Below are 23,604 nucleotides of genomic sequence, written 5' to 3'. Positions count from 1 at the left end.
CACTGTAGCTAACTTCTCTGTAAACCACGATGCCTTCCAGTGCCATGCCTTGCTCCCTCTAAGTCATGCAGGGGCCGTGTTGGGGGCTCTGGAATACCTGCAGTGTAGCTACTGCTAATACACCAAATTCCAAAGAGTGACAAAATAGCTTTAAAATGTCATCAGATGTCATGGCTTACTCAAAATGTATTGTTAAAATATTTTCATTCATCCCTTGGGTTAGTTTTCTGTTCCGAGACAGTGTTCTGTAGGCCAGGCCCTGGAATGTGTGGTCCCCCAGCCTCGGCCTCCTAAGTGCCGGGATTACAGGTAAACCACCACACCTGACCTCTTTTTGATTTTCTAGATTACCTCAATGGTGTCTCCCTATAACCCCCTCCCAAATTCATGTTGAAACCGAATCTCCAAACATCACTGACGAGAGATGAAGACTGATTGATGGCTGGTGCTGAGGTCATGAAGTTAGAGCGCTTCCTAAGTGGGAAAATGTCCCAACAAAGTGGGCCCTCGGAAGTGGGCTGTCTCTCCTATTTCTCTGCTATCTGAAAGATGCAGAAATGGGCCCTGTCTTGGAGCCAGAGACTTAGCTTGTCAACCGACTTATTTGAGACTCCCGGTCTCTATAACTATGACAGAGTTAATTTCTACTCCTTAAAATGACGCAGTCTTAGCTACTCTGTCCTAGCAGTGAAACGGACAGATTAACGCAGTTACATAATTCCTGCCTGGAACAGTTCCAGGCACACGAGTAGATCACGCATCTGTGATGAGCATTGCTGCTATAGAGGATTCAGAGCTCTGAATCCAAATCATCCCCAGTTGCCAACCTATGGTTCTGCCTCCAAGAGTTAGATTTATGGTAAAATAGACAGCAAGGGCTTCAGAGATCAGCAGGCTAACAAAACTGTGACCGCCTGGATGAGAAGCTGCGAAGCATCTGTTCTGGCCTTTGTTGATAGGCAAGGGCCTTGCTTACACATTTTAGTTAACGAGGGGACAACCCGCAGTGCTGACTGTCAGAATTCTGTGATGCTGTATGCACCTGCAGCGATCTCTCTGGACCAAAGCCTGTGCTCTGAAGGCAGGGGTCAAGGATCTGCTCAGAACCTATTGTGTGAGGATTTGCCATCCTGTGTTAGAAAGGACTCGGCTCAGATGAAGAGAAGGGGACTCCTGGGTGACACAGTGGTTTTTAATTGAGCGGGATAGAAGTTATTCAGATCTCATAGAGTCCTGATGAGAAACTGGTGAGCTGGGGTTACAGGCCCTGCGTATGGAGCCGTGGGCTCCTCGTTTGTTTCTGTCATTGTGCATGCAGCTTCTGCTAGAAGAAAAGCCACAGTGTCCCCACCAGAAGCAGGCACAAGCCAGGTTCCGAGGACTGCAAAGCACAGGGAGGCTTCCTGGGTTACTAGCATTTTCTCTCTCCCTAGAATTCCTTCCTTGGGGCCCTAGAATGAAATGCTGGTTGGGCATGAAAAGGTAGGTTTCGCAGCATGTATAACGGAGAAGATTAAAATCCACTAGTGGAATGACTATGACAAGAATCACAAACTTTGGAGGCAGGGTTCACGCCATCGTTGTACTACAAAGTACACCTGATGTCCACTGGCAGGAATCTAGAGATCCCCAAGAAGATCTGAATCGAGACACAGGTGAGGGCAGACTGGTTTTGGTTAAGCAGAGGGAAAAAACTGAATCACGAGGCTTTGTCAAGAGGAAATATGGTGTAAGCTCTGGTTATGGACTACGGGATGTGTGAGGAGGATACAGTAAATCCAGCCTGTGTCCAGGGGGGCTGCATGTGGCTCAGGATAGCTATGAATGTGGCCTACTGTATTTGCAGATGACAACATCAAGTTGCCAAATGGAAGGTTGGACAACCTGCACATGGGTCAACATTAACTCAAAAAGACCCTAAAATGGTGCTGTATAATGAGCCCAACATGGCTCGCACATTTAGCTCACAGCTTAGGAGGTTCCAGGTCAGACTGTCATCGTCTTAGAATTCAGCCGAGTCAGAACACAACGGAGATGCCTGTGTCCATGTGGGTCTAAGACGCTTACAACATCAAACAAGAATAGGATAGGAAGAGGCTGGCATCCCACAATCCTTTGTGAGGACGCACCCTCAATAGAGTACCACTCAAAGGCACCACCACCTCCCAACAGCATCCTCCTGGGGACCAAGGCTTTAGTCATGGTCCGTGGAAGGATGCTCAGACTCAGATGATAGCAAGTGGTTTCAGAAGAACATTTCCTATGTCATTGGGGGCTAGGATGAAGCTGGAGGACAGAGAGTGAAAATAAATGGTCAACATGGGGATGGTGCGGGCTACTCAGTGTCTCAGCTTTTGCAGGTACCCAAGACTGTACCCAACTTTATGTTAAATAAATATGCACACATATATTTAAAGAGAGGGTAAAGTATCAACTTCATTCAAACAAGACAACACCTACTGCCTTCTGTGCCCTGGGGAAATAAAGGTCAAACAGCACATTTCACATATCAACAACAACAACAGCAACAAAGCGAAAATTCCTTTACACGTTGTCTTGAAAATTTGCATGCAGACATGCTATTTCAAAACTCCTATCAGCATTAGATGGCCTTGGATAACTACCTAGTCAACAAGACCCTCTCAATCCTCCTTCTGTATTAAGGATCATCACCATTTATCAGGTATTAAGTCTGAGTTCCAATTCGTGCTAATGGATTTGTTTAAGCAGAGCTCCAAATACTTGATAAAACATAAGCATGTTGCTGGGTGTTGTGGCACACTCTTTTAACCCCCCCCCCCAGCACTTGGGAGGCAGAGGTAGTGCATCTATCTGAGTTTGAGGTCAGCCTGGTTTATAAAGCAAGTTCCAGGACAGCTGGGACTGAAACCCTGTATCGAAAAAAACCAGTGTGTGTGTGTGCAGACTCAACTGGGACGTCCAACTCACAAGCAAAACACCAACTGCAATTCTTCCCAGACATCCCCCACACTTGGCATTTCTCTTCATGATTCTGAGCTTGCTGCTTTTATCTGGCCAGCCTTCCTGGTCTCTCTTATCCTATCTAGAAAACCCATTCATTCCTTTGGGTACATCTCTGATGCCTACCTACATCTCCCTACTTCCTCGTCCTCAGCCACGCAAGGCTGCTTTCCTGGCTTTCCGGTTGGCCCTTGCTAGCTTTGCTTCCCTCATGGGCAGCTCTGCTTTGGTTGTTCTGCCTCATATTTTCCAAAACTTGTTCTCACTTAAACATATACATTCTTCTTTGTAGCATATGAATACGTGTTCACGTCAACATTTGTGTTTTGGGAAGTTACATAGAAATTCAGTAACCAGATACCCAACGTATGCCAAATCATTATATAATCACTTATATAATACTTTTGCACTTAAACAAAAACAACCTGTCTAACTCCTCTTTAATGCTTGCTTGTACCTGATTCTAATTTTCTGTGTGTTTGTAAACTTATTTTCACAGAAAGAAAGTACATCTTGTTTTGTGATTTCTTTTTTCTGTTAATGGGTCAGGAATAATGGCCTTTTCTGGAACATTTAACCTTTCAATGGTTTTATGGTATTAAGTCACAGGTCTGTTGTTTTTGTATTTTGAGAATTTTGCTTTTGTTCATTAAAGATTTAACTTAATATGTGTGGTGTGTGTGAATGTGTGTGCAGGTGCCTGGGAATGGAACTCCAGCTTCTACAAAAGTAGTATGTGTTTTTAATCACTGAGCCATCTCCCATGTAGCCCAGGCTGGTCTTGAACTGGCTACGTAGCTGAGGATGACCTTAGATTCCTGATTAGATTATCCCCACACATCTCCAAAGTACTGGCATTGCACGGGCACACAACAACTGACCAAAATGGGCACTTCTGTTGGTTATTTTAACTGAATATTCAGATAGCTTGGCTGTGTTCTTTTTCTGGTGAGTATTATTACTAAAATAATTTTGTTGCTGGGAATCGAACTCATGGCCTTGAGCATTCCGGGCAAGTGCACCTCTAGTAATGCTTATTATGAATATGACTTTAGCAATGCAGTGGTGGCCGGTCTTGTGACTTGTGTCCACTCATCTCAGTGTTTTTTTTTTTAAAATAAATTCTTAGAATTGAGAGATCTCCAGGGCTCAGGAGATGGCTCAGTAGGTTAGGGTGCTTTCCACACAAATGGGAGGGCTGGACTTTGGGTCTGGGAACCCACGTGTAGTTGGAATTTGGCAGTGCACACCTGTCATTCACAGCACTTACACTGCAAGATGGAGGAAGAGCCAGGAAATCCCACACAGGCATGAGGGCCAGTGAGCCTCGTGTACACAGGAGTGAGCAACAGACCTGTCTTAGCAATGTGGCAGGGTGGGACTAACACCCCAGTAGTCCTGTGACTTCATCCATGTCTGTTAAACACACACACACACACACACACACACCTGTTTAAAAGATGTCAGGATTCTAAAAATGTATGCCGTCTGAATCACTTTTAATATAAATTGCTGGCTTATCTCATGGCCCACAAACATCTCTGCCCAACCTTCCTCCTCCCATAGGCTGAGCTCAGGAAGGGCAAGATGTGTTAGCATGCTCCTCACTACACCAAATGCCTAGCTCAGTCCACAACAAATAATAGATGTTTAATGTTTGTTGAGTGGATAGTAAACTGGATAACTGAGATGAGCTGGTCTTCAGTGCATGAGGAAAACCACACCAGTGGGTTTTCAACTGGTCCCTTTGGCCGCTTCTGAGTACTTGTGATAATTCAGAAAACCGTGTTCTCTAGGGACAATATAGGGCCTTTTCCAGCTAATGTGACTTTGGATCTGTTTCACGGTTTATGCGCTAATGAAATTTGTGATAGGGATGGGCACATAAAATGCCAAAGCAAACAGGAAAGCACAGAGGACTAATCACAGGGACAAAGTTTTAGCCCAGAGCAATAAGAAGGGGGTTTCCCTCCTGTAGAAATTCCTGGTTAACGCTATAGTTTCCTGACTGGCAGGAACACTTTATGTTGTTGCTTTCAGATTTACGTTTTCCAGGTCCCTGAATACTCTGAATTCTTCCAGATGTCACCATGCTCCCTTGTTTCATGATGCTGAGGCACAGGGGGCAGGTGACTGGTATGGAGTCCACCCACAAGCTGAGAGGCAGAGAGCACAATGGTACTAACACAATGATACTAACGATACTAACAGCTAGCAAGAAAAGCAAGCTAGGAGTGACCAGTTGTTAAAATGTCTCACCAACTGTAACTAAAAACAGTAAATGGCTGGTGTTGTAACTTAAGAAAAGCAGTGCTTGAGAGAAAGACGTCCTGCCACAGGGTTCAAACAGAGGGTTTTTTTTTTTTAGTTAGGGATCACAAAAAGGGACAGGGGAGGGGGGAGACCTGTCTCTAGAGACAGGAGCAGCAGTAGAGAGGAATGGGAGAGGGAGAGGGAGAGAGAGAGAGAGAGAGAGAGAGAGAGAGAGAGAGAGAGAGAGAGAGAGAGGAAGGGAGAGAGGATGGAGAGGGAGGAGGAGAGAGAGGGGGAGAGGGAGGGAGAGAGAGGGAGAGAGGGAGAGACAGGGAGAGAGAGGGAGAGGGAAAGGGAGAGGGATGGGAGGTGGGCAGGGCCCTTTTAAAAGGGAGCATAGTGAATGTGCACAGGTGGTGTTCTTAGTGGCTGCAGCTGAGGGCGTGTCCTGTCAGAACCTCAAGCACAGGCCAGCACAGATTCCAGAATGCTAACAACTGGTGCACAATCCGGAATGTGCAGTGTTTGTAGGAGTTTCACACAGTCAGCCTGGGGAGCAAAATTAGTTTTTACATCCAGGAAAACTGGATCCTTCATTGACTGACTCTCAAACAGTTGGTTGCCCCTGTGTAAAAGGACAAAGTTGAAGCATAAAACTCTAATGTAGTACATGCTTTAAGAAGCGTGGATTGCTTTAAAAAAAAAGTTGTAGAACAGAAAAACTCTTTTCATACAAAACAAGATTCATAAACCATTAAGGAAATACATCATTCTACCATGCAGGGGGCTGGAGAGATGGCTCAGTGGTTAAGAGCACTCGGAGGCCCTCTGTTCTTGCAGAGAACCTGGGTTTGGTTTCCAGAACTCACATGACAGTGCTCAACCATCTGTAGGCACAGGGGATTGCATCCCCCCCCCCCTTCTTGCCTCCTCAGGCACCAGGAACGCATGTGATACACATACATACATACATACAGGCAAACACTTATGCATATTAAATAACAATTAAAAACATGACTATTCAAAAACACTAAATCCATTGTTGGGGCTTCATTACCCCAAAGTAAGGGAAGGTCTCCAAGCAGCCACTTCTGCTTGTTTGCTGGAGAATGTTTGCCTCATTCTCCAGCAAAGCAAGTCATGGAATCCACAGTTGCCTCTCTCTGAGGCAGGCCTCAGAGACTAGACCCTTCCCCAAAGCCAGCCGTGATATTTGAAATTCCCACCCTTTTACCCCTTGATGTTTGTCTCTGTCAGAAGGGTCCTGCCCCACACTGTCAGTCACACAGAAGTCAAGAAGAACCTAAGCATTGTACTTGCCAGATTCTTCACTGGATGGTCAGCGTTAGTTAGATCCAGTCCTTCTGGATAATCAGCGTTAGTTACACTCCTTCTAGATAGTCAGCGTTAGTTAGATACACTCCTTCTGGATGGTCAGTGTTAGTTAGATACACTCCTTCTGGATAGTCAGCGTTAGTTAGATAACACTCCTTCTGAATGGTCAGTGTTAGTTAGTTACACTCCTTCTGGATAGTCAGTGTTAGATAGATACACTCCTTCTGGATGGTCAGTGTTAGATCCACTCCTTCTGGATAGTCAGCGTTAGTTAGATACATTCCTTCTGAATGGTCAGTGTTAGATAGATACACTCCTTCTGGATGGTCAGTGTTAGTTAGACACATTCCTTCTGGATGGTCAGTGTTAGATCCACTCCTTCTGGATGGTCAGCGTTAGTTAGATACATTCCTTCTGGATGGTCAGTGTTAGTTAGATACACTCCTTCTGGATGGTCAGCATCGGCTACAGCTCAAGACTGTGCTGCTGGGAAGCTAGGCATAGAAATGAATGGTTTGCTTAGTGTCTGAGGTTTCCGGTGTGGACGTTCTTCTGAAACTGACTAGTAACTGGTGCTTGTCTTGTTGACCTGTCTCTTGCTATGGAGTGTTGGCTTTGACTATGATGAGCAGGAAAAGCTCACGCCATTCCACTCCTGTACTATGGGGGGGGGGGTAAACCTCAGACAAAAGGCAAAATGGTACAGGTATATAAGAACATCTTTATGTCCATGGGAAAGAAGAAACCGGCTCTACGTATAAACAGGTAATTCAGAGATAAAGGCTTACAGATACTTCTTAGCCAAGCATAGTGGTGAGTGTTTGTAATCCTTGAAAACACACACACACACACACACGCACACACATACACGCACGCACACACACATGCGCGCACACACACACACACGCACACACACACACACACACACACGCACACACACACACACGCACACACACACGCACACAGGACCTACATGCCCCAGAAGACAAGTCAACATGTTCTCTTCTCACCCCGTTGTCATTTTACCCTTTCTAAGGTCCCAGGGTCGACTCTCTCGAGTTCACTAGAACTGCCATGTTAAGAAGGAAGTGGAGAGCTTGCCCAGTGATATGCTCTGAATGGTGCAACCTAGGCAGGCTGGGCTCTTTCCAGAAGAGTTGGCCTGCAGCCCGAGCCACCTTCTGTGGAGGCTGGGTTGCAACTGTCCCTGTCAGGTTAGAGGGTAGGGAAACACCAGGGTCCCTGATACATTGGGGAGCCAGGTTCAACACCTAGACTACTGTGAAACAAACAACAAACAAACAAGCATACTGTGAAGCATAGCTGTGAAGAGCAGGCAGAATGAACTGTAGTATTTACACAGGACTGTGCTAATGGAACTTCTGCACACACAAGGGGCTTTTATAGTATCACAAGTACTTTACCACTGTTTTACACACACACACACACACACACACACACACACAGAGAGAGAGAGAGAGAGAGAGAGAGAGAGAGAGAGAGAGAGATTGTTATCTAGCAACTACCCTACTTTTTAGGCTACATTTAGTGTCAATCAAGTGACCTTCCTTTGCTTCCTGTGCATGACGTCACTATTCTGACTCGGGAACACAAGAAGGCTTCAGATCAAGTCGAATGAGCATGGAGAAAGGTCTGTGACCTCAGGAAGGTTTCCTTTGAAAGCTTCTGCAGAGATCCAAAGAGGACCACCCTCCTCATGGTGATGCTGGACTCCATCTGACCTTCCCCTACTATTCAGGCAGCTCTGGGGTTATAGACTGGACTGCCAACATTGCTAACAGTCCTGTGAGGCAGACTCAGTGTCTTGCAAAGTGAAGCATAAAATGTTTATAGACTTTTTCCATCATTATCGTTATTCCTGAGGAGTAAAGAAGTACCAGGGGAACTGGACAGTGGTGACACACACCTTTAATCCCAGCAGTCGGGAGGCAGAGGCCAGCTTGGTCTACAAAGCAAGTTCTAGGACAGCCAAGGCCTGTCAGAAAACCCTGTCTCCCACCCCTCCCCCCCCAAATAAAAAGAAAGAAAGGAAGGAAGGAAGGATGGAAGAAAGAGAGCAAGGAAGAAATAAATACTAGGGGGATACCGATGACAATGCCCTGGAATTAAATTATTTGAAGTGCAGCTTCACCATGGAAGTTGGTTATTCTCTTGTCAAAGAACACTGTCATAGTTCGTTCATTAGCAGTGGGTGTTTGTTCCTCTTTTCTGTGGTGATTTGAAAAACAAGTGTCAAGTTTGAAATGAGATCTGCTAAGTTGGGGTTCTGCTGCCTGAACTCTGTGCTGGGCCTCAAATAAATACACGTGAAGTCTTCCCTTGTATGTGAAGAAACAGTCACACCCTCAACAGAATAGGATAAAAACCTATAACTGTTTCAAGTTTTATCTTGAAATTTGGCCCGAACTATGTTGATGAGCCTGGCCTTGAACGCACAGAGATCCGTCTGCCTCTTTCTAGCAAGTGCTGGGATTAAAGGCACGGGCCACCATGCCTGGTCTTCAAGTTTTATCTTTTTTTGTTTTTCTGGTCAGGGTTTCTCTGTGGCTTGGGAACCTGTCCTGGAACTTGCTCTGTAGACCAGGCTGGCCTCCAACTCACAGAGACCCACCTGCCTCTGCCTCCCAAGTGCTGGGATTAACGGCATGAGCCAAAACTTCCTGGCTCAAGTTTTATCTTTTAAGATATGAAAATAAATGATAATAACAAGGGGATTTCTCAGATCAATGAAATTGCCATCGACTTCCTGACTTGGGGCACCTTGGTGTATTGCCAGAGGCTGATGAAATAATATGTTAAATAGTGGTATATGTATTCGTACAACTGAGGCATTGAACCCAAGGGGCAACAAGAGCTGATCAAAGCTGTCTGTCCAGTGTCTGAGTTTGGGGAGTCAGGTGATGAGGGCAGGCCAAATATCCATAGCATGAAATTGCACTTATGGTAAGAGGTGGAAATGCCCTTACTGAATACTGTAAAGCATGCTATATGGGTAGACATTCCTCATGACTTCTCTGACCTACTAACTCCAGAGATGAGCACCATCAACTACTTGATTTCCCTTTAGATGATTGTTTCTGTAACGTAGTACAATATTTGGAATAAACCCTTCCTGCTGTAACTGAGAAGTAAAAACTATCCCAGCCACACAGTATTTCTTATGTTTTTGGTTGTGAGCCATCTCTCCAGCCCAGCCACACAGTATTTCTGCATCTATTTTAGAATGGCATCCACATTCGCCTCTTCCCAGGTTTGCAGACTTCACCAGAATTAAGTTCAGCATGTGCTTCATTAAGAGACATCAGACACAGGAAAAGTAGGAGCTGATAAATTCTCTCTGCCCTACGCTCATGTACACTGGCATCTAGAAGAGGCGTAAATGATACAGAGTGGTGGTGGGCACTGCTTGCCAGAGGAGCACACACAACGGATTTCAGTCCTGAGCACTTCCAGTGAGACCCTACTATCTATGCCTGTAGGGAAGAAGCTAGCACAGTTCTCAAGTGCTACCTCTCTGCAGCTGACCCTGAAACCAGCCATCCACGAGAGACCCGCACACCAACCACCATGTTAGAAATGTTGCTAATTTCTAATTTGTGGGCTCACCGCTCATTGTATTTACATTTTATTACCTGATTATAGATGGGATTATTAGACAGTGGTAGGCTGACAAATCTACCTTTAAGGGAACATTTACTATGCACAGCGACATATGTAATTATCCATACTTAAAAGGCCACCACACTAAAGTACAGTAGCCATATCTAAAGGCTTTTACGGAACTTCAGACGCAGAAGTTTGAGTGTCACTTTATCATCACAGTGTTTGCCTAGTTGCCATAAAATTACGCAAGGTCCCAATGAACATTACAGCTCTGTTATATAAATCAGACTTTGTATATTCAGATTTTTTATGAATAATATGGCATAAAGGGTTGCTTTATTTATAATAGGATATAAGAGGCATAAAGTACTGAGGTTATTCTTTAAACTTGTGTAAAAGTATGACCAACTATCCTGGGGCTTGTCTGATTTGAAGGGGGAACACAGAACTGAATGACCTTAGTCATCATTTTGTAGCTTTAAGAGACAAAGTCTATCAACTGAAACTCCCAGTGTAAAAATAAGTCCAAGCCAGGCATGACTTTTCAAGCTTATTATTCCAGCACTCAGAGGCTGAGGAAGGAGTAATTGCTTTTCCAGTCCAGTCTAGGTTGTGTTACACAGTGAGATCATGTTTCCGATGTGTGTGTGTGTTTGTGTGTGTGTCCTCTCACAAATGTACATGGACCTGGATGAAAACACCCTTGGCTTTGGGGCTTGGAGAATACAAACCTTCAAAAGTTGGGCATGCCTGTGCAGCCGGCTCTCTTCTGCTCATGCAGGGTTTCCACCAGGTCCTCTCTGAAAACTGATCTGGTACCAGTTGGCAAGATGAGGGGAAGAGTGGATGGGTGGACAGTGCAGTGGTGGTGTTTCCCTGAAGCCAGCAGGAATAAGCTGCTGCATGAACAGCAGCCTGAGGAGCTCAAGAGCAGCCTTTGGAGGATGGACCAGTGAGGAGAGAAAAGTCAGTGTACAGAAGACGGGGAGACGATAAAGAAGACACACAGGCCAACAAGAAAAGGTGCGTTCACAAACTTCCTGTGTCCGCAGGACCAAGAAGAGAGGGGTGGTTTGGAGAGAGGGCTCCTGGCTGTCAGTGTTTTAGAGGCCATAGCCATGGCATTCATGGAAAGAAGGGACATTTCTGAGGGTGGAGGTGGGAACTACCGTAAACCATCCCAACACTTTAGTTATTATTTGAGGAAGAAATGATGGTCTAAATGAATTTTCTTTCTAACGAAAGAGAGATGACTCCCAACACGCCAAGGTGACATCCTTCAAGGTCTCTTTTTTGTTGGTGGTGGTTTGTTTGTTTGTTTCTTTGTTTTTGAGATAACTCTCTACGTAGTCCTGGCTGCCATGGAGCTCGCTATTTTAATGATGATCTTATGTTTAATATGAAGAGAGAAAAAAAAATACAAGTGGTTTTACAACTTAGAAAAATTTACGTAAGATATAGACTTCATTTTCATGGATCTAAGCCAGATGTTTAAAAATAAATTTAATTAAATTTATTCCTTATGTAGTATTTACTATCATACCAACCAAATTGACAGTTGCTCTTGAAAGGTTGAAAGGTAATAGGTTATAAGATCTAGGCCATGTAAAGTAACAGATTGCAAAGAATTTAATTTAACAATAAGAAAAATACTCTCCAAAGATCATGAACCCTTCTAACAATGTACAGAACTCTCTGTAAAGCCAGAAGCCTGGTTCCAAACGCCATGCTCCTAGTCGTCTACTTTTCCTCAGAGAATAAGGCACACAGTTGTACCATTACAAATCACAAGTGTAACACCAAATCTGAAGAAAACAGGAATCACATATGCCACAAAGACAGAGAGGAGCCTCTTGGGTAGACCACGGGAGTATCAAACTGCAAATGTAGAATTTACAGCAATGCACTTCCTTCTCTAGCAAAGGTAAATCATTTTGACAGTGGAATCTGAAAGACCAAAAGAAAAAGCAAGATTTCCAAAAACTACTTTGCCTTGACAACGCTTCAGTTCTCAGTACAGAGAAGATTTTTAGAAAATCATTTCACACAGTCCTTTAGACTAGCTTGTAACCGCCTCACAACTATTGCGATGTCAGTGACTGCCAGGAATCCGCATCTGAAAAGACGACATTACTCAGAACTGTTTCTATATAAGTTCAGTGATGACCCAGATATGATTTTATCAATGCTCTTTGTTAATAAATATTTTTTAAGCTTTCAGTTATGTTTTTTGAATTAGTGAAAATTCTAACACGAGATTCCTGGGCAAAGACACTGGTCCCCATCCCTACCCCAACACTCATAAGTTTCAGTGAATGTGATTATAGGTAACATGTGATAACAATTACTTCCTAAATTGATTTCTGAAATCATAACTTAGATTTTATTATTTAAAATAGTAACTATTATTTTAGATAGATTTTTGCCAATAATCACTGTGCACAAGACATTTAAGATTATTGCCTCCGTCAGGATCAACATAACATCTATGAAATGACTGTCAGCTCTCATCATACCTCTCATCACGGTATGATTTATTCTGCCCACTCCACTATTTTGGTATCTCAGGAAAATGTGAATCCAAATATAATGTGAGTTTTCTATAAACCAGTCACCCTAAATTTTGAGGTTTTTGATCAGGAAAAGGATTGGTTTTGAAGAGAGACTTCCAGACAATTCAATCGATATTAACGTGACAAAACCAGTAAGTCAGATAAAGCAGCATCCATGAGATGAGGGCAAACCCAATACTGCACTAGATGGACACGTGAGAGGGAAGGGCAAGCACTGGGCGTGAGTCCTGAGCAAGAGGGCCGAGAATTATAAAAACTAAATAAAGTACCTAACTGGGCTTTACAAATTTCACTTGAGGCCCGGTGGTGGTGGCGCAGGCCTTTAATCCCAGCAGAAGCAGGTGGGTCTCTGAGCTTGAGGCCAGCCTCATCTTCAGAGGGAGTTCTAGAATAGCCAGGGCTGCACAGAGAGACCCTGTCTCAACAGAAACAAAAACAATTTCACTTGAACACTGGCTGTCTTTCTTTACCTTCATGTGATCTATTTATTTCCTATCCTTAGGGCCATATGGTCATCTACCTCAGACATCAATACGCATCCTGTGTTTTGAAGACATCATTTGCCTGGTCCCTGTTAAATACATGAGGAATGAACACATATGTGGTAAGGATAATGTGGTTATCACATAAAGCCAGAAGGGCAAAGGAGAAGTTTTCCCAAATGGGCATATCCACAGGCCATGACGAATTCCATCTCGGATATGGTGCGAAGCCCAGGAAATGAATAACATCCACGGCAGGAAGCACCATGAGTCTCTGAGCCTGAGCAAGTGCATGGCGATCTTCACACTCACAACTGCGACGGGGATCACGGTGGAACAGTGCAGGAAAGGTCTTCTCGGAAGGGTCAGGGCAGCCTGGGGGAGGAAGGAGCAGCTAGCATCATTTCCTTCTTTGCAAAATCTCACAGCTGGCCCCTTAATCTTTTAACATGCCCGGTGTCAACTGGAAATGCAAGGAAAACGTAACATTGCAGATACACCGGACACATGGTCCTCAGGTCAATACCTCTCGTCACTCTCTATGGTAGTCTACAGTAAAATAAGTTTTCAATTCCCAGCAACCACATGGCAATTTATAACCATCTATCACGAGACCTGATGCTTTCTTCGGGTGTGCAGGCAAACATGTAGACAGAGTACTGCATACATAACAAATAATTTTTAAAAGGACTATTGTATTAATTTTACAAGTTTCCTAGTATTTGCTTAAAATGTCGTAAACATAATTTATATCCTGAGTATGAGATTTGTATAACTGGGGTTTAAATAATATTTGAAACTAAAAACATTCCTATTTATTACGCATATTTACATTTACTTGCTGAGCCACCTTATCAGCCATATTTTAAAGTTTTCTTCCTGAGATTTTTTTTTTTAAAAATTTCATTTATGTGTTTCTATCTGTGTGTAGGTATGTGTATAAGCATGTAGTTGACCTTGAGGCCAGAAAAGGGCATTGTATCTCCTGGAGTTGGGGATACATGGGGGGAAACTGAACCAGGTCCTTGGGAAGAGCAACCGATGAGCCATCTCTCTAGCCCTATTTTGAAGTTTCTAATCGACAAATAATATTTTCACTTGTTTAAGAAGTACAATGGAGGGGGAGGGTGCACACCTTTAATCCCAGCACTTGGGAGGCAGAGGCAGGAAGATCTCTGTGAGTTCAAGGCCAGCCTGGTCTAGAGAGTGAGTTCCAGGACAGTCACAGCTGTTACACAGAGAAACCCTGTCTCAAAAAAGACAAAAGGCAAACAAACAAAAAAAAAAGGACATGTATATGATGTGTGTGTGGGGGGTCATATTAGAGTCAGAGAAATATCTATGACTTCAATAGCTATCAATTGTTCCTGTGTGTTGAGAATACGATTCCCCTTCACCAGCTCTTCTGAAACAGACATTAGTTGTCAACTACAGTGCTATAGTAGTTTGTCTTCATGTCCAATAACTCACCTTTGCTCCATCCCTATAATTTGTGTTTTTAAAGAACTTCTTGAGACATCTAAAAGTATACACACACACACACACACACACACACACACACACACCAAAAAAAATATTCCTTCATTAATGCAGGGAAAAGGGAAAGTATTTTTTTCATTATTATTATTGTTTCAATAACAGCCATGACTACTTCCAGAATTTACCACCAACACTGAAAGATTATTATAAGTTATTATTTTATTATTCCCTATGCTGAAGCTGAGGGAATAGAATTTTAACCTTATGTTGCCGTCACTTCGAGGGAAGAAAGATAAGATTTGTCTCAAACCAGCAGTTATCCCTCCTTCCCAACTGAGCTTCAGAGTCAGACAACCCTGATACCCCCTTCAGGTGTGACAAGCAGGAAGAAGTAAGGCTTTACCACCGCTCAGCAAATACTTCCTGAACACCTGCCGGGCTGGGCACGCCAGGTACCTTCCTGGGGCCTGTGGCTAACAAGGCAAAAGCTTTGTTTGGAATCTGTACTTCTTTTCTGGAATGTTTGTAAATCATAGGCATATAAAAAGGCAGGAAAAACTTTTGATACTTAGAAAATATAGGATCTAGAAAATATCAACTGAGATATCATTTTAAGTTTAGTTTAAATTTGCAAGGCTGGTCATCACAAAACTAAAAACTTGGATGCCTCGATGAAATGTTTAGTTTCTCCACCACGCAGTGGTGGAGACTGCAGCCAGCCTGCTGAAATTCAGATTGTTGGCCACAAGAGAGACTGGGGGAGTTAAACCACTGGAGTCATTCCCCAGGGGTGAGAACAGTTAGAAGCCTAGTCAATTAATGGCACACTGGAAGACATAGAGTAAGAGGAGAGATGCAAGTGTGCCATTGAAAATCTCAGCAACACAGCAACGACAGCTGTGCATTTCCAGCAGTCTGTTAACACATTCTCTGGGAGCCAGCACTGGACTTCTCAGTACAGTTAACAGTTCTTACTTTATGTCTATATGGGACTTCGCGACAGCAAATTTGATTAGCAGAGTGTCTGTGTGAATCCTTAGGAACTCAAAAAAGTTGAACGAATTAGCATTCCTATTTTACAGTAAGGCATTCTCTCTAGCGTGTATGACGGCTGAGAAAACCAACAAGGCAGTGCTAAAGACATTGAAGCCAAAAAACTTATATCCATGTCTTACCTTTAAAGATAGGGATCGGGCGAGAAAAAAATGGTCGATATCAATAACAGAGGCTAAAAACCCAGCTAAGAGAACTTCTCCAAAGTCAGCCTTCTTCTTGATTCCAGTGACAACTGCCCATGACCACATGCCAATCACGCCATGTACTATGTTATCTGAGAGGGCACGAAGCCAATCGTTTTGGTGAATTATCGAAAACCGGAGAAGTCTGTCAGCTACTAGGCAAAAGATCCCCAAACCAAGGCTGGAAATGAGAGACTCTGTGCTAAAACACTGTTGCAAAGCCTGAGTCTTTTCAACTTTGGATGCCATTATAAACTGTGTCAGTATATAGTAAAAGCCATCAGGGACCAGCAGTCTATTCTTGTTGCCTTCATCCCCATTATCCTAAAATAAAAACAAAACAAAACAAACAAAAGAATGAAGGTTAGTTATAGACTGTCACATAATATTTAAACAAACAACATCAGTCATAATTATAAAACCAAATTGGAAAAAAAAATAGTCTTTACATGGTACACAATATGTTGCATGGTCAAAATTGTAAGTCAGTTTTGCAGAAAAAACAGTTTATGTGGTACCAAGGAGAATTTCAGGAAGCCCATTGAATGTTATTTATTCCAGCCAGGCATTTAAATAGCTATCAGAATGTACACAATATGACAGTGGGCGTTCATTGTATCAGTAAACCCAACAACTGCTTCTGTGCTTTTGAGAAAAAAAAAAAAAAAAGTCTCCTTTCATGCCTGGAGAGATGGCTCAGTGTAACAGAAGTTACTGCTCTTTCAGAGGCCGTGGAACACTTACAATGGGCTACTCATAACTGCCTGTAATTCCTGTTCTGGGGGATTGAGTACCTTCAGCTTCTCTGGATACCTGCATGCACACAGTACATTATGCACACACTTGGCACACACATACAAATAAAATAAATACCTAAACCTTTTTCCTTAAACACGTCTTTTCCCCTTGGGAAAACTGCTTGACCCTATGTACCTAAACTGCAAAGCTGTTCAGTTAGAGTTCCCTGCCTCTAATGTAGTGCAGAGGGTCACCCAAGCTAAGCCCACCAGCTAGCTTCCTTCTCCTAAGCAAACCCCATGTGAAATGGTCCTCTTGGAGGCCGCAGGCTCCAAGACACAAAGCAGCTGAGGACAAGAAAGTCCTAGAGAGGCCCTTAATCCCAGCATTCTGCAGGCAGGGACAGGTGGATCCCTCTGGATTTTGGGCCAGCCTGGTCTACACAGAGAGACTTTGTCTTAAAGAAAAATATCTCAAAGAGACACAAATACAAAAAGCTAATGATGAAGACATCAAACCCTTGGCTTCAGTGCCCAAGGTTTTCAGAGATGCCCTGGTTTCTGCAGCCTACTCTTTACTTCTAAGAGCTACTCTGACCATCTCCCAAACAAACACCCCTTTTATCTAGTGCTTGGCACAGCAACAACAAACCCAGAAGCTTTAGCTTATATGCAAAGGCAAGCATAATTCTGCACTGAGTTTTAACCTGGCACAGGGTACTGAAACAATCTATTTGTCAAACGTTTCGATACTGTATCAATCTGGTTTTTAACATTTTTATTTTATTTGTGTGGGTGTTGTGAATGTGCACCGCCTGCATGCATTACTTGCAGCGTGCGGGCAGAAGAGGGTATGGGATCCCTTGGGACTGGAGTGAGCTGCCGTGTGGGTGCTGGGAATTGAACCTGAGTCCCCTGCAAGAGCAGCGGCCAGTGCTCTTAACCAGCCTCCTGTATGAGTGAATAGACTCGTTCTTCATGCTGTTTTCTCCTGTTCTGTGTGTTTGACATCTTCACTTAGAAATGTTTTAAAAAAGAATCTAGCAAAATTCCAGAACGTGCAACCTAGTTGATATTGAGAAAAAGCAGATCAAGGGCTGATTGGCTGGGGGCTGCAGGGAAGGTTGAAGAGCAAAGAATCCCCACATTCAGTTACTTATGATAGTTTTGTATATGTCAAATCATGCTGAACTGTGTACTTTAAGTATTTAGATTTAATTACATATCAATTATATTACAACAACGATATAAGATGAAGTTAGTACAGTGTGCTTTATTGGTATTAAAAATAGCAGTTTTTTTTTGGTGGAAAAGTGACAATCTGAAGAAAAATAGATTATAGAGAAGAAAAAAAAAACAGATCACCTAATTCAAGTCAATAGAAGCAATGTATAGTAGATGGGCACTTCCAAAGACAAGGCAAGTAAATAGGAACACTTTAAGAAGTTTCCCAAAGGCTCAGGGAGAAAGAAAAAAGACAAAAAGTTAGGCACTGAAAGATAATATAATTCCTTCAAAGAGAAAAATGGTTTGTAGCATGAATAATAAACCCAGAGACAGGTATTGGGGTTCAAGCTGTGAGGATCAGAGAAGCAAAGCAGCCAGACCTTAGTAGCTTTTAACTCTACCAAGGCTAAAATGGAGATCCTGTCTTCCTGTGACTGTTAACTGAATCTCTAATGAGACCCCTTGCTTCTTCCTTATAAACCTCTCTCAGCGCTGGGATTAAAGGTGTGAGCTCTGTTACTTTTAGACTGATTCATTTCTTGAAGCCCTGGGTGGCCTTAAACTCATAGAGATCCCTCTGTCTCTGCCTCCTGAGTCCTGGGATTAAAGGTTAAAGGTGTGCCACCATTGCCCAGCTTCTATGGCTAACTAGTGTGGCTGGTTTTGCATGCTGATGCCCAAACAAGCTTTATTAAATCATAAACAATGTAACATCACAATCCTTCCAGTTTATTTTTCCTTTCTTTTTTCCTTCCTTCCTTCCTTCCTTCCTTCCTTCCTTCCTTCCTTCCTTCCTTCATCCCTCCCTCCTTCTCTCTTTTTTTTTTTATTTGCAGTGCTGAATGTGGTAATGAATGCCTGCAAGCCCAGCACTTGGGAGGTAGAGGCAAGTGGATCTTTGTGAGTTCAAGGCCAGCCTGATCTACACAGAAAGTTCCAGCCTAGACATGGCTACACAGAGAGATCCTGCCTCAATAATAAAGATATTTGCAAAAGAATGAGAAATGGCATCTCACCCACTTTTAAGTGTATTACTGTGGAATAACACAGAGCTCTTAGAGAAAACAAACACAACTGTAAGATTCCAAACATAGCTAAGTCATGGTACCTTAGCAACGATCCTGAATTTTAAGAGCTCTGTCTTAAAGAGACAAACACATACTGGGACAAAGAGAAAAACATTTCAGTTGTGTGTTAGTGGCTCACACTTTTAATCCCAGCACTCAGGAAGCTAAAGCAGGCAAATCTCTGTGTTAAGAGGTCAGCCTGGGCTATATAGTTTGAGGCTAGTCAGGGTTACATAGTAAGACTGTGTCCTAAAGAAAAGGAAGAAGAAGGAGAAGAGGAAGAGGAGAAGGAGGAGGAGGAAGAAAAGGAAGAAAAGGAAGAAAAGAAGAAGAAGAAGAAGAAGAAGAAGAAGAAGAAGAAGAAGAAGAAGAAGAAGAAGAAGAAGAAGAAGAAAATCTATCATATTATCCTCAATATGAAAACACTTCAGATTGGTAGCCTGGCTCAGTGAGTAAATGAATTTGTTGTACAAGCCTGGAAGCCTGGGAGGAAGCCAAGTTGTACCCATTATCCATGTAAAAAGTGGAAAACTATCTTTGTTATACTACAAATTATATTTAAGATATCACACAACATTTTATTAATTGTATGTATTCCAAAAGGGATTGAACCCAGGATGTTAGGTCGGCAGCACTAACCAAGCGACATACCATCCCTCAGCCAACAAGCTAAACATAAGAGCCATAAGAGCCAATCATCCAATTTTTCTGCGGCTTCAAGAAGCCACTTTTTTTTTTTAAATGGTCTAAATTTGTTTAATTTCATCCTCATTATAGTAAACGTCACCAACTATGGGGACTTCCCAGCAAGCAAAATGGTTATCTCCCTTCCCACAATTTCACACATATTAGCTGGGCTTTTAAAATTATATAGTTGTACATTTCTGTACAAACAAATGAGACATTCCCAATGTAAATGCCATGTGCTCTTTACCTCCATCTCCCTAACCTTGGGGGAAAGCGCAAAACCGAGAGCACTCAGGAGGCTGAAGCTGAAGCTCACTTGAGTTCAGGGATTCCCAGACCAACATGGAGGACACCATGAGCCCATGTCTCAAAAAACAAACAACCAAACAAAACCCTAACAACAAACAAAAGCATGCCCTGCCCCAAACTGCCTTTATTAGGCTCTACAAATAAGTTCTCCTCATGGAACTAAAGTTGCTGTACAGTTAACTCATTTCAATTCTTAAGTGCTAAAATGCCAAAAGCAGATGTCACTAAGGGAAATGAACACAGATCTTGTTCACTTCACCGTGACTCTAAGGCCATCCCTTCTCTCTCTGCAGGTAAAATATTCAGCGCTTGTAACGACTGCGAATGAATAAAGTACACGATTATGCATTTCCAACATGCTTCTAGTCTCCGCCGGTTCCTTAAGTCCGTGTGACCCAGTAAGTTTTAGAATGTCAAGCGGGGACAGGAAGCCTTTAGTGCTTGCAGGACGAGCTAACCCGGGGCGCTTCACTGGGCTGTCCTTCTCAGAAAAGGGTGGCAGCGTGCTCTTCTGCCTGGACGCGCAGCGGCTTCCCGCTCCGTGCAGGGAAAAGAGCTCAGAGCCCCGGGAAGCAACGTCCAGGGGCCGGGAGGGCGGGAGAGGGAGGAGGCGGAGGCCGATGGCCCTGCCCGCCCGCCCGCCCGCGGCCCCGGTCCGCCTAAGCCTCGTCCGTTCCCGGCTCCCCTTGAGTGCTGAGTGCCCGCCGCCCTCCGGCCCCAGCCCCGGCCCCGTCCTCCCGGCCGTCCCCGTCCTCCCTTCCGCCCCAGCTCAGCCATACCCTGCTCGCTTCGCAGTCGGCTGGCGAGCCAGCAGCGCTCCGCCCCTCGGCCGCACCATAGAGACGCAGGCGCCGGCCCGAGCGGCCGAGGCCTCTGGGTCCCTGCGGACGCCGGGATGCAAGCTCCTCTCGGAGCAGCTCCTGGCGCTCGCAGGTTGATCTGGTTGGTGCCGTGAGTTCTGAAAGCCTCCGATACCCCGGAGAGAAATGGAAAACGTCCTGTCGGTTTCTTGGCTTGGCGGGCGTCGAATCACCCACCACGATGCACCCAAGTGGAGGCGAGCAGCCAGGACTGAAGTCACCTCACCTGGAGCAGGATGCTCAGTGGGTCTGGATCTCCAAGGCACAGAAGTTTCTAACTTCCTTCATTGGATGCCTCAGGGCAGGCGATGCAAGATCTTGGACCTGACACAGCACAATGCTCCACCGCCCCCTTGGGGATTTCTCAAGGCCTTGCTAGACACCGGCGGCAGCTGAAGCTGCTCTTAGGACAGCAGGGGTCATGGCAGGAACAATCATGACTACTAACTAACCTGCTCGAAGCAAAAGAGCAACGCTAACGACGATCAAACCTCCCTTCTGAAACTATATACACTCTTACGGTTTTGCTGAGGCAGGTGCTACTTAGCACAGGGAAACATCTGGCGTGAAACAGCCCAACAATGCTAACAGGGACATTCTTTCTCTCTTCTTACTTCCCCAAAACAAGTTGTCAGGACGGAAAACGAGGGTAGAGGTATGCATGACAAATGGAATCTTCAATATCAAGCAAACTCCTGGGTCAACCTGGACTTTCATTTGTACTGCTTTGGATTAGAGATCTGGCCACAGGCAGTGTGGTTGGTCTATGTGCCACAGTTTAGGCTTTATGGCAGTGATTCATTCACATGATACATACATACTGGATACTTTGGGTGTGCTCTGGCTACAGAATAGCTTCAGATTAACTATGGTGCTATTTACTGGCGGGCACTGACCACATGGAAATACACTGGACAGATGCTGATAAATACTGTTAGGGAAATGAACAGGGTGATATAGTTGATTGGGAGAGGCTAACTTTGGTGAGGCTAACTTTGGGAGGACCGTAGACAAACTTTTATGCTGAGACCAGAAAAGTGAAGGAGCCCAAAGAGCGGCTATAAAAGGAGGGCATTTGTCCACTCGACTAAATGACCTTATCACTCTTGGTTCACTATACTCATTTCCTTTGTCTCTTGTTTCCTGCCTTTTAATGTTAAGAGCCAGAGAGATTAGGAGTTAGACTCCCTGGGAGGCAGATAGGGAAAGGCGCCATGGCTGAGTAATAAAGGTGGCAAATTTCCAAGATGGCCAGCTTTTTCCTCAATCTCTGGACTTCAGACAAAACCCTGACAGCTTTTGTCTCCCACCAGCAGGTCCTCTGCAGATGGGCAGGCTCAAGTTCAAGGCCAGATGAGGACTAGAACAGTTAGGACCAACCTACCATCCTGTCTCCAAACTGACCAACCCTAAGTAGGGGAGGGCAAGTCTTCAAAGGCTTCGGAACCCCCAGCCCTAGAGACTAGATTTTCAGCTTTCTGTGTGCCCCCTCTCCTTTACAGAGGTCCCCCCCCCATGCTGCAAGTGTTTCCTCACCCCCAGGGAATGCACTTCAACTCCATCACAGCCCTGCCGCTCCCTGCTGAGCTTCAGATTTCCCATCGTTTAACCCAGTCTATAGACTACATCAATAGATTGCAACAGGAGTGCCTAGCTTAGTTTTCCTTTTTGAGATAGTTTGTTTTTGCTTTTTAAAAAGATAGTTCTGACAGAGGTGGGAGTTATCCCCGGTTTTAATTGGAGCCAATTATGGTCATGCAGGCTCAAAACCCCCTGGATATATTTATTTTTGAAAGTTATCTCTTACTATTTCTTTTTGAGGTAATGTATCATTTCTCCCCTCTCTTTTTCCCTCCAAGCCCTCTCATACACTCCTCCTTGCTCTTTCAAATTCCTGGAAAGCCTAGGAGTCCTCAAGCCTACATAAAGAATTACAGGCACATAAAGAATTAAGGATGCTGTGAGTTGGAGAAATAAGTCTTCCCTAGACACCAACTGGTTACCTACACCACAGTCAGCCCCGAGAACACACACACAAGTAACATTATACAGACTGAGCAGGTTGCATTTATTTAGGGATATGTGTGCTGAGTGTGTGTCTTGCGTGTAACAACAGTTGCTGCCCAACAGACAGCTGAATGCCTGCCCCCTCCCCACTGTAAGAGAAGTGGAACCACCAACGGAGAACACATCCTCTTTCAGGTCTGGCAGCCTCCCCTTTAATTGAGCCTTACCTTCTTAGTCCATTTTGGTATGTCCCAGCCAATCAGTTGAGCCCATGAACTCCGCAGCACGTGGGCGACTGCCCACTCTGCAATCTTGCTGTGCTCCTCTTCTTCGACAGGCTTGCCCTCGCAGCCATGGATGGCAGGCAGCCTGTGGCTGCTCAGAGTTTGCACTGTCAAATCTTAGCCACTACTCTCTGTCTCACTCCCGTTTCATTTTCTGTGTATTTCATTCTTTAGAGTGGCCACACAAGAAATGGAAGGAGAAAGAAAAAAATCTGCTCATTAGTTCTCCAGGTGAGATTAAATAGCAAATATCAAATGTACAATTCTGCACAGTGAAAATGAAACTACAATATTAAAAATGGCCAAACATACTTTTCTTATACATCTGATATAAAAAATGAAATATTCAAAATTTCACAACAGTTCTTTATTTTAAAAAAATGTATACACTCTCTCTCTCTCTCTCTCTCTCTCTCTCTCTCTCTCTCTCTCTCTCTCACACACACACACTATCATTTAC

At 44.0% G+C, this 23,604-nt stretch overlaps 1 protein-coding gene across 1 annotated transcript; it reads right to left on the bottom strand.

Annotated features, from left to right (window-relative positions):
- Positions 1-11,800: 11,800 nt before the first annotated feature.
- On the bottom strand, positions 11,801-16,265 carry Tmem267 (transmembrane protein 267). Its single transcript, XM_051183099.1, has 2 exons — positions 15,904-16,265; positions 11,801-13,624 (listed from the first exon to the last, which is right to left on the bottom strand). The coding sequence occupies exons 1-2, from the start codon at positions 16,213-16,215 to the stop codon at positions 13,289-13,291; spliced, it is 648 nt and encodes a 215-aa protein (XP_051039056.1). The 5' UTR covers positions 16,216-16,265; the 3' UTR covers positions 11,801-13,288.
- Between the last annotated feature and the right edge of the window lie 7,339 nt (positions 16,266-23,604).

The sequence above is a fragment of the Phodopus roborovskii genome, unplaced genomic scaffold (assembly GCF_943737965.1).
Source record: "Phodopus roborovskii unplaced genomic scaffold, PHOROB, whole genome shotgun sequence".
In the NCBI taxonomy this organism is placed as follows: domain Eukaryota; kingdom Metazoa; phylum Chordata; class Mammalia; order Rodentia; family Cricetidae; genus Phodopus; species Phodopus roborovskii.
Note: the sequence above shows the minus strand (reverse complement) of the source record. Positions and strands in the feature narration are given on the sequence as shown.